We start from the raw sequence: 12,031 nt of genomic DNA on the forward strand, positions 1-12,031 counted from the left end.
TTTGTCTTTTATTATTATTATTATTTTTTCATTGCATTGCATTGCAGCTCTTGCTTATAGATATTCTTTTTATTTTAAAGGAATGCCAGAGTTCATCGTTTAGCTCATCTGACTTGTGACAGGATGTTGATTATTAAAATAAACAATTTTTATTTGTCCCTCATTTTATAGTATAGGGGTAGTATAGGGTCAATCCTTAAACATTAAAATGGATTCAATTATATAGCTACATGTCGAACAATATGCATGTTGCCATGGTTTAATTTTGACAAAATCACTTAATGTTTTGCAACTTTTTGCTAATTGAATGCCTAAAACCATAAAATAACCATTTAAATACCATTTTTACAACTTTAAAGGTGTAAAAATGCACAAGTTTTAACACGAGTTAACTGAAGAATATTCTGCATAATTTTGCTCAGCACAAAATTAATTTTGTCATTGGGTATGAGTCTATGAATGAAACATAAAATGATTTTGGCTATGTTAAAATACAGTTTCAAATATATATTGGCAAAAAACATAAACAATATGTTTAACAATATTATCATGATTTCAGTTTGACAAAATCACTTACTAACATTTACTGTGTAAAGATATGTCCAGTTTTACAACTTTTTTTTGCCTAAACATAATGCTTAAAAACTATAATAACAATTAAAATGACATTTTGTATAACATTAGCTACTAATCAAATAATAACTATAATTTAACACTAGAAGGTCTAAATGCTTTTTAAAAATGTATGCTTCAAAATTGGCCTTATTTAGTTTTATTAATCACTTACTAAACTTTGATGTGAAAAGTTCAGTTTCACTTCAGTTCAGTTGTTGCCTAAATGTAAAGCCTTAAAAATTACAATTTAAACTACAGCTCAAATAATACATAAGTTTAGAGTTAAAGGCTAAAATTCTACAAAACTTGCTCTATTTACTTCCAATGTGATTCACCGTCATCACCACTGTTATTTATGTATTTTTTTAATAATAAAACAAATGTATTTTTTTTAAATAATAAAACAAAGTTCATAGAACTATCTTTTCCCCCAAATAACATCCATTAAAGTTGGCAAAATATATAGATGTGATTTTTATTTATTTTTTAATCGGTTGATTTTTAAGTAATTTTATTTTTATTTAACATTTCCATGTTCAATGTCAAACAAAACAACCCCTAAATTAATTACTATAGAACTTCAGTTAGTACAGTAAAGTCATAACCTTTTATTTGTACAGAAAGGTGTAAAAGATGTGAGGTGTGATGAATATATCTGAATTTATAATGCTCTTTAACGATGGTCACTCACCAGCAGGGCCGTGCATAGCGGTATGGCTCAGTAGCTAGAGCCACTTCCCCTCTGCCCTAATTGGCTGAAGTGCCATTCTTGAACCCCCTACCCCCCACCCCCCACTGAACGTGATTGGCCACCTGGTGCCTCCCAACACCATTAGGCTAGGCTAGAGTACAGTCAATCTGACAATGCCTAATGCCATTGGATCAGAACGTTGTCAATCACTGCCTGATTCGCTGCCCATTCCCACCTGTAAATTTGATCATGCTCAACAGCACTGGATCAGAGCGCTATCATTGCTTTGGCAATGTAAAGCCTTTTTACCATGCCAGTAAAGCTACTGGAATCTGAATCTGTCTGAAAATGACTGAACCGCAGACCACATCTCTGTTTATATGGTACGTAAACACACATATTTTGGAATATCAATATTTATTCTGATTACTTTCGTGTGACTGATCAAATTATTATATGTAGCTAGTATGAGTAACAAAATGTGTTCCCTGTGTCCAGATTTTACTGCAATAATAATGCAAAAACTGACACTTCAAATCAACCTTTTATATGTCAACTTTTATAAAACGTAGTATTTAATAGTGTAAATACTGTATCCAAATACATAATCTAATACTAGTTATTTATTTCATTTTAGGCCTATAGCGTGGTCTATTTAAATCCGTTTTTTTGTAACAAAAGTTCTATGTTTAATATAAGTGAGTTAGTCACTGTGCTGTTTTGTTGTACATTCAAGCAGTTGACACAGAATTGCAGCTAATTTGAAAGTGAAAGTAAAATGCGCCCAGGCATTTAGAAGCTATTTAAAAGTAAAAGACAGTGAGGAAAACCACATTGAACCCCACTCCTTGGTGTTACAGGTATTACCGGTGATGTCGATCAAGTGGAAAAATTTCATCACTGTCACAACACTAATACACACACACACAGACATATACATATATGGCTGAGCAATAGCTGCCCCACTCCAGTAATTTCAGCCACTGCCCCTCAAAATGCCTGTGCATGGCCCTGCTCACCAGTCTCTGTTATCTGCATGGGAAGAGAAAGAGAAATTCATGGTGCAATCACTCTTTCTTTTCTCACCCTCCCCTTCCTTCTCGTTCTCCTGCTCTGACGGCGAGGATGTAAGTGCCTTAGACAGATGTCTGCTGCCACTTGTCTCAAAGCTCAACGCGAGCTGCTGAGCTCGGCAAACTCTAATTAAGATCAATATTTCAATTTTTAGTAAAAGCGCATGTGAAAGAGAATGAAGGAGGAGAGTGAGAGAGAAAGGAGGAAAACACATTCACATTTTTCCGAGGACAATCCTACTTGAATGAGAAAAGGAAAGAATGAAAGGTCAAGTGTAATTTTTCTCTACCTCGATAGATCGCCTAGGCATAAAAAAGACAAACTTGTTACAGATCAGCAAAGACTCCAGCCCATCAATAATGATCATACTTCCACTGCAAGTAGTTAGTCATTAGTATATCTGTCATCTCTCCTTCTATCCCCTCCTGCTCTTTTTCCAATCTTTCTGCTTGTGCTTTATTGCTGTTTATCTTCTTGCCATTTTTAAAGCTCTTGAGCTTTAGTACATTTAAAAAAAAAGTCTCTTCCTGTGTCTACTTACACTTTATTTTTGGTTGTTTTGAAGGAATCAGTCTCTCTTTCTCTTTTACATGCTCTTTTCTGTCATCTTGCTCTTTCTAACTCACTTTTTTTTTAGCTGAGAACTTCATAAGACTTTGTTGGTTTGAATTTAGTCGAACGATTACTGCTGAGTATTTGAACGGGCATTTGTGAGATTTTGAGGGCCACAAAAACCTCCTTTCCGAAACTTCTTCCGATAACCCCCTACTCCACCTGGCACCTCTTAACTATTTTAGCTAAGGAGGGGTTAACTGGATAAATCCGTCTCAGTCATTTCCACAGATGTCTAGTCCAACAACCCCCCCCCCCCCCCCCCTTCTCTCTTTCACACTATCATACTCTTTTTCTCCTTGGACATGCTGATGTCCATTTTGCTTAAATCAGTAGAACTGCACCAGCAGCTAACTCCCAATATGAAAAGGCACAATGAAAGGACTGACTTCAAAATTTATGTCTCAAGCCCTCGGCCACATCCACACCCACCCACCTCCGCTCACTGAATGGACGATGGCAGATCTTCTTAAATGTGGCATTTTCAAAGCGGACTGCTTAGCTTGGACTTTGAGGTCCACTCGTGCTTATTTTATAAAACCTCCATAATGACTTAGCGCACCTTCAACTTCAAATACCTTGATATGATTTGTCCCGTCCTCTTAGGCTTTTCTTTTTTCCCCTCCGTTGGCAGATTTTAGCCTCAAGCGTGTCTGTATTTCACTCATTGGCACCTGGAAAGAAAGTCTTAGCATATTACATAAAGTTAGTAGAGGTCTCAGATGTATTAAGAAGTACGTTATACAGCAGATTTTATTTGGATAATTGATATTGAAGCAAAGAAAATACACATTCATTCAAATAAACTGGCAAGTATTAAGCATTTGAGAAAATTACAGAGTGAGGAATTACAGAGTACTGCATATGAATGTAAAGACCTGTCAAACACAGTAATTAAGGGAATAATTCACCCAGAAATCCAGCATCCATCCAGGATGTAGAAGAATTTCATCAGAACAGATCATTTCTTAATCATAAAAAGATTTGAAGTTATTCGCATTGTCACTCACTCACCACTGGATTATCTGCAGTAAATGTGTGCCGTCAGAATAAGTGTGGATAAAAGCATCACAATAATCCACAAGTAAACAACACGGCAGTTCTGGTAAAAAAGAAAATAAATAAAACAAATACATGTTTATAGTTTTGTAATTTAAACTGTCACTTCTGACCAAAATAGCAGACCATAATCCATTATCAAGTGATTAAATTATATTCCTTGTTATTCTTTCACATCAAAATTAGACATTTGTTGTAAAACGTGTTTGATCTGCACATATTTCTCTCCTGATTCAGACCAAACAACTTTTTCACTGGAGAAAAAAAAAAAAATATATATATATATATATATATATATATATATATATATTATGGATAGATAACTCGAATTGTAGCTAAAAACAACAGAATGAAGTAAAAAAAATGCATTTATTACAAACAGCTTTTGCTTCACAAGACATTAATTGATGGACTGGAGTCCTGCATGTATCAGCTGTTTTGACTCTCATTCTGACGACAGCCATTCACTGCAGAGGATTCATTGCTGAGCAAGTGATGATATTCAAAATTCCTCAGATATGATCCTATGAAGAAAAACATATCTACATGTCAGCTGGTCTGAGGGTGAGTACATTTTCATTTTAGTTGAACTATTCCTTTAAGAGTGTCTCATTATTTCTATAGTCTTTCTGTCTCTTTTATTTTTAACAAAGCACTATAATAATATTTCAAACATTTTTATATTGATCTACATTCCTCGGGGTCCTTACACTGCAATAAGGACCCGGCCTCGCATAGGGTGCTAGACTGACCCTCATTTTAGGGTACTTCCTTCAGCGCGAGACTGGCTCCTCTGATTAAGACATATGCTGTGGTGATAAAGGCGCGCGCTGCGTGGGGCTTAATTATTTGTCGATCCGCGCAGATGAGTCGAGATGCAATTAGAGGTTAATTGCGAAAGAAATCCGGAGCGTGGCTGGCACTGGCGAGGCGGATCATAATTAACTCACCCGCACAAATTGCGCATTTTTCCCTATCCGGCGGAAATGTGGATTGATTTTATTGCTGGATCACGCGTTATTGAGTTCGTCACCGCCTATAGGTCATAAGCGGGGAGGAAAGTTGCGCGTGTGTTATCCTATCAGATCAATACACTGAATGACTGTTCACGGGGTTACGGCACATTGAGGAAATATGCAGTTTAATACATAATTATCTAATCAATTTAAACTTTAAACGGTCTGTCCAAGCACAGTGGGGGTTTTGTAAAATAATTATCCTATGCCATAGTTCTCTCCTGCTTCTAAAGGATGGCTCGCTTTTGATAAATTAATAAATGATACAAAATAATTAATTGTTAATAATCAGCCCCCTGGCTATTGAAAGGAAACGTGATGCATAAATAGTTGAATAACTATTTATATAATACTAACTAATAACTATAATAACTGGTTGGATTGTCGTTGCACTGAAGTTTATTGAATCACATTTATATTTTTAAATGACAAAAAACTTTTATATTTTCGATTTGCTTTCATTGTAGGCCTATTGCAATTTCTCATAAGACTGACTTTTAGTTTTGAAGTGAAAAATAAGTCAATTTAGCTATATGACAAAAAAATCATTTATATCTATTAAATAAAGAATTCAACTGGTCATGAAAATTACACGTACAATTATCGTACGTTATCCGTTTATAAATGTGTAAGTTATCCCTTAAGCGTTTGCATAGCATATAGCGTTTAAGAAGTGTTTGCTCTGTTCTAAATAAACATTTTCTAAGTAAGACAATCTGGGCTATTGCCTTTCCTCGCGCTCACCTCCACGTGCGGTTGCAGTGGACGCGTCGCTAGGGGGCGGGAAGAACATCTGTTTAAGCCCCTGTCAGCTGCTGCTCGTTCTGCTCAGCTGCCACATAGAGGCGTCGCTATAGGAGTATGCATGTCTACTGCTACGCCTCATCTCATTGGTCCTTTCTGTGGTCTGGGTGGGACGCTCAGATGGGCCATGTGTATAAAGTGGTACATTGCTCCTTTCAGTGCTTCAGTGATACTGCGTGTCAGCGGTGGACAACGGTGCAAAAATAAGCTCTAGCCGTAAACGGTGACAGCAGTCCATATATCTTTAAAAGTGACAGAGGAGGGAGGTGAATTTAAGTAGCCAGAATTCCGCATCCTTCGTCGGGCTGCGTCGGAGCGTCCCACCGGAGGAACTTAACGTTACGCACATTGTTGCGGTCCCTGTGTAAAAAGCAGCAGCAGCAGCCTTCCCTTTGGACTTCGATGTCAAGTCTGACGTTTTCTGAACTTGACGGGCGCGCGTTTGTTGTGTGAAGGACTCTTCTGCGACGTGAGAAAAAGTTCTAGCTTTCTTCACATGAAAGCTTCAACTCTATTGCCTCCGGTTATACGGAACTTCAAACAAGGAGGTGAAGAAGGATATTTGAAATCTCTGTTACGCAAAGGACGATTTCTCTGAAACCACATGTCATCTTTAACGCGGTGAAGCGAAGACGAGTCAGGTTGGTGGTTTTGAATGCACGAGTCTCAAGTTTCTGACGCCCTGGCCAGTGATATTAACGCGTGAATTTGACCTGGGATAAGTTGTCAACAAGAGGCAAACTGGCAGGTGTATAAGTACATTTACATGCATGGGCATACTTATATCTCGCTGCACTATAAATAGAAGCTCGTGCTTATGTATTAAACGCTGGGCACTCATCTTCAGTCGTTTTCATCGCAATCCCAGCGAAACCCACGCGTGTCGCTTTGGCTGTTAGGGTTGGTGTCGTCGCATGGACTAACATGGCCACCGATCTCGCCATGAGCGCAGATTTGCCCAACAGCCCCCTGGCTATAGAATATGTCAACGACTTCGACCTCATGAAGTTTGAAGTCAAGAAAGAGCCTCCCGAGGCCGAACGCTATTGCCACCGCCTGCCCCCGGGCTCGCTATCCTCCACCCCAATCAGCACACCCTGCTCCTCGGTGCCTTCCTCGCCCAGTTTCTGTGCCCCCAGTCCCGGATCGCAGCCTGTGCAGAACCTCGGAAATGGCGTCAGCAACAACAACAACAACAACCACCAAGGCTCCTCGGGCAAACCTCAGCTGGAAGATCTCTACTGGATTCCCAACTACCAGCATCACATCAGTCCAGAGGCCCTCAACCTGACGCCCGAGGACGCGGTGGAAGCGCTCATCGGTAACGCGCACCACCACCACCATCACCACCAGCCATACGAGGGATATCGCGGTCAGCAGTACGTCGGAGAAGACCTCTCAGCGGCCACGAACGGGCACCACCACCCGATGCACCACCACCAACATCACCACCACGGCCACCACGCGCACGCGCGCATCGAGGACCGCTTCTCGGACGAGCAGCTGGTGAGCATGACGGTGCGCGAGCTCAACCGGCAACTGAGAGGCTTCAGCAAAGAAGAGGTGATCCGTCTCAAGCAGAAACGGCGAACCTTGAAGAACCGCGGGTATGCGCAGTCGTGCCGCTACAAGCGCGTGCAGCAGCGCCACATGCTCGAGAGCGAAAAGTGCACGCTGCAGAGCCAGGTGGAGCAACTCAAGCAAGACGTGGCGCGTCTGATCAAAGAGCGGGACCTGTACAAGGAGAAGTACGAGAAGCTCGCGAGCCGAACCTTTAACGGCGGAGGCGGCACCACTCGGGACCCGTCCAACGGCACTCACGGCAAAACCACTTCCACGGAATTCTTCATGTGAGAGTGATTCTTCTTAAAGACTTCTTCCGCACCAACGTATTCGTTTTTTAAAACCTTAATTTTTATGATTTTCAGTGTGAATTTTATTTGCAGTTCTTAAATACTCAGTGTCCACTTTAGAACATACACTCTTGAAAATAAAGGTCTGATGCCATATAGGGAACTTTTTTAAGTTCCACAAAAAAATATTTTATTTTTAAGGACTCTATACATCTATGTAGCCTACTGGTGCTTTAAATAACCCAAAACCAATTATGCAAATCTACAGAATCAGTAATGTAACATACTGCAATTTTTCTTTTCCAAAGAACTACCCCCTTTTACCGCCAAAATGGTAAGCCTACTGGCAAGCAAGTCAAGTTTTTTTTGCTGAACTTAAAGTGCTGAAAGGAAAAACTGAAGAACCTTTATTTTGTAAAAGTGTAGTCTAACATTACAGCGACATATTTAAAGTCTTCACTCATTATTTGTGTACATATATTACTGTACCATAAAAGTCTTAAGGTTAGTGTAATGTTAAGATTATCTTCCACAGATACTGCACGGACCCTTCTACTTCATAACACCTCCGCTCGAAATATGGGATCACGCATAAACCTCCAAAGACACATCAGTTTGGAATTCTGTAAATCCATGTTTTTTTTTTCTATGGTAACTGCAACGTCCAACATGTTTTAAGACATACAGCCGCTTTCTTAACCTCTTTTTTCTTTTTTTGACGAGTCTTAATGGCGATGAGAACATACTGGAAACGAAACTTCAGTCTGCGAAGGGACTTTGTAAGGAACAATGCTAATACTAAAACACTTATAAGCAGGAAAGGGAGATAGCAATACATCCTTGACTTTTCTCAGTCATGAACTGATGTTGAGGGGGCTTATGAACTTTGAGGGCCCTCAAGCATTGCCCAAGTCTGCATTACCCCACCAATCCTGCATGCGGGACATGTATGGTACTCCAAACGCACCAGGTCCTTTCTCTCTCTTCCTCATACAGCACTTGGACGAAAAGCATGGCCCTTAACCACTCTCTGTTTTCTCTCTCTCTTTTTTTTCGTTTCTTCTGCTCGACACAAACCTTGTATGTGAAGGAACTCATGCGTTCTTGCGAAATCACATGAAATCCGTTTTTACATTTCTTTTCTATTGTTTAAAAGTGCAGAATAAGAGCAAAGAAAAAACACCGAACTGAGCCAGAGTTATTTATTCCCAATTGTACATATGTAGAGGTCAAATTATGTGTTCATTTAACTTTCTTTTTAAAAAAGTCATTTCTGCTTGATTATTTAAAACGTCTTAATACGATGTTTGTATGTAGTAGCATGCAAATGACAAAGATATTCTCATCCTATTGAATATGTACAATTTCAAAGGAAGCCTACTGCACTACGATTTGAAGAATTGGGATTTCTATAACATTTCTTTTCCTCTGTGTTAATCGAATTGCTGTTATGGTGGACATAGTCGATCTAAATTTCAGATAAATACAAGGACTTCAATTGCTGCTAATATTCTATGCACCAAATTCGAAAGCAATTAACAGAAGCTCTGGTTATGTGAATTTTGAACTTCAAAATAAATGAAGATATGTAGAAAACTGGTTAGATATGGATATCAAAAATAACTAAGATCATCTCTTCATGAACGTTTATATATATATATAATTTGTCTTAATAACCAGGTTGATGAACGACATAAAACTGTTAACTTCAAATATGACAACCGTCGTTCGTAGGGCAAGAAGGATTGTTTTAACTTTTTATGACATAATAAAACTGTAGCATACTCTGTATAAAGCAGTTGCCTATTGTTCGGCATACAACATTGTGGTGATAATAGGCTTCCGACCGTACTGAATTACACTACAGGTAGATGTCAAGAGATGAAATGCGGATATAATTCAACAATAGAGGGTTTGTGTGCAAACTTTGCTATAATTAATCATGCGCATTTGAGCTTGAAATATAGCCCATCTTCTTCAGGCTAAATGAAGAAGTTGCCAAAGTGGATTATCTAATGCACGTAAATTGTCTTAAGTCAGTTTTCAAATTCTTTCCGACCTGTGTATGCTTAATTTCCTAACAGATTTATCGGCCAGACTCCTAAAATAAGGTCACCAAGTATGCTCCTTTACCTGGGATAGTATCTGCTTGATATCTCACCTGAAAACTACTGTTAACATTGATTAATTTATTTCGTTTAAATTATGAATTATGATACAGTTCGTTATGAAGCAATCTCTTTGTCTTTGGTCTAATTTGAGGCACAGCGGCTTGAGGTTACATAATGTGCTGTCATGTGTGCTGTCTTATGTAAAAAATAAATAAATAAATGCGGGGAAAAAAGAAAAACAAAACTGTACATAGTCTATAATTTCTATATATTTATCGAAATTATTAATGTCCTTACGTGTCAGTAAGTCCAAACCAAAATGTTTCGAAATTGAATGTTGTTCAGAATCTTGTTTTCATAATGTTTAATAAAAACTCCTGTCAAATGCATCAGCCTCTTTTCCAATCACTCAACAAGTGTCTTTTCGTGGCTAAAATATGTGATTTGTTGTTATACGAAAATCAAGATTCAGTTATTCCAATGACATCTGTTTGGCTTAAATGACAGATGAAATGAAAATTATAAAAAGTGTAAGGAATTAAAGATGTGTGTCTTTTATAAAGCATCGTGCCTCATTGCGCACGTGGCACACGAATCTTACTATTTCAAACGTTCGTTGTTGGTAATTGGTTACGTTTTCAAAAATTAATTTAAATAATTCATATGAATTCTATGAACTAATTTTAATAGCCTACTGATGTGACATAAAGATTTATTTTATCATCGTAAAAATAAACACAAGTTCATAAATTCCTGGTACAGTGGCATTCGTTTATAGCCTAACATTAACCTAAAACGTTTTGTTTACACAAATGTTTGAAAATAAATTATTTAGATGGAAGTCGAAAGATAGGTAGGGCTACACAAACGAGTTAACAGGGTGATTTTATTCGTATATTCTTCGTGTTGTTTTTGTTATTTGTCTAATTATTGCTCGCAAACATCTCATATTTGGACCAGTTTAAAAAAAAATTTTTTGATTGACATTATATGTTCGTCTTTTGATCGATGATAATGAAAAGAGTTTTGTGATACGTCGCTATCACATTTTAGTTTACCCGAGTAATAAAACGATAATTTAAAATAACAATAAATTATATTTTTATATATATAGGCTAATGGCAAATGTTAAACTATCATTTATTGTAATAGTTTGAGCCGCGATTTACTGTTTAATGTTATCCAGACTTCGCGAAGATAACATGTTATCCTTCTATTCTTAATAATCTTCCTGTTAATTAATTTCCCCTTAGCCTACTCCCAATTGCATTACTACACCACATGTTCCTTAATGTGTATTATTATTATATCATAATAAACGGATTTCTAAAACTAAATGCTTTGAACAAAACTGTACAAGATCAGTTTGAAACGATTTACGTGAGGGTCCTCATCTTCTAATTTCGGGTTTCTTTTTCCAAGCTTTTGGAGCCTCTCGCAGGTTCGCGTTCTCAGTGTAGATGAAAAACAGCCTGTTGGTGGCTGAACTTTAGTTTTGTTTTAAGTGTTCTGGCCTCTGCACCTGTTGTTGTATCAAAGGATGGTTAGTCCCTATGTGTTTCACTTGACTTATTCTGCTTCTGGCATTTTTATCAGTGCTTGTGTGTCAGAGGCAACCCCAAAGGTTCGGATTATCTCAGATTTAATACATCAGTTTATAGATATGATATGGATTCTTTTTTCTTACATCACATGAGACTCTGTAAAGCATTATACCCACACATGATGTATTCTCTCCTTTAATGAACCATAAATTTGCACTTAAGAAAAGAGTAAAGAAAATGGTTTAAAATTAGAGAGTGAGCGAGAGAGAAAAAAAAAATCACTTTTTTTGTCTTAATATTAAAGTCCAACATTTTCACTGGCATCAGTGGGCGTAATGTTGCATTACTTGCTCTCCATCATACCTGCCACTTATGAGCTATTTTGCCCAGCGTATTAAGATTAATGGAAATCCCAAATGTTCTAAATTTTTTACACCGTGCTGTAACCAAAATGTCAGTATAACTATCTGTCAGAGTTGCTTTGACCAGTAATGCCCTTTCCCTGTTCTCTGTGCAGTGTCATTTGTCATTTTTACAATAATTTGTCCTTTTTAATACTTTTAAAAGGTTTCGTTGGAAATAATGAGACCTGTATTCTTGTGTGTGACTTGGTTGGTCTAGTGTGTTGTATGCAGTTTAGTGAATTGAAAGT

The 12,031-nt window shown here is 37.8% G+C and overlaps 1 protein-coding gene across 1 annotated transcript; it reads left to right on the forward strand.

The window, feature by feature from the left end:
• The first annotated feature begins 6,025 nt into the window (after positions 1 to 6,025).
• Positions 6,026 to 7,889, forward strand: mafaa (MAF bZIP transcription factor Aa). Its single transcript, XM_059570971.1, has one exon. The coding sequence runs from the start codon at positions 6,796 to 6,798 to the stop codon at positions 7,723 to 7,725; it is 930 nt and encodes a 309-aa protein (XP_059426954.1). The 5' UTR covers positions 6,026 to 6,795; the 3' UTR covers positions 7,726 to 7,889.
• Positions 7,890 to 12,031: the final 4,142 nt, after the last annotated feature.

Source organism: Carassius carassius, chromosome 17 (assembly GCF_963082965.1).
Source record: "Carassius carassius chromosome 17, fCarCar2.1, whole genome shotgun sequence".
Classification (NCBI taxonomy): Eukaryota; Metazoa; Chordata; class Actinopteri; order Cypriniformes; family Cyprinidae; genus Carassius; species Carassius carassius.

What these genes read in the sequence shown, in the direction of transcription:
- mafaa (XM_059570971.1), top strand. Translation starts at nt 6,796, where the DNA reads ATGGCCACCGATCTCGCCATGAGCGCAGATTTGCCCAACAGCCCCCTG.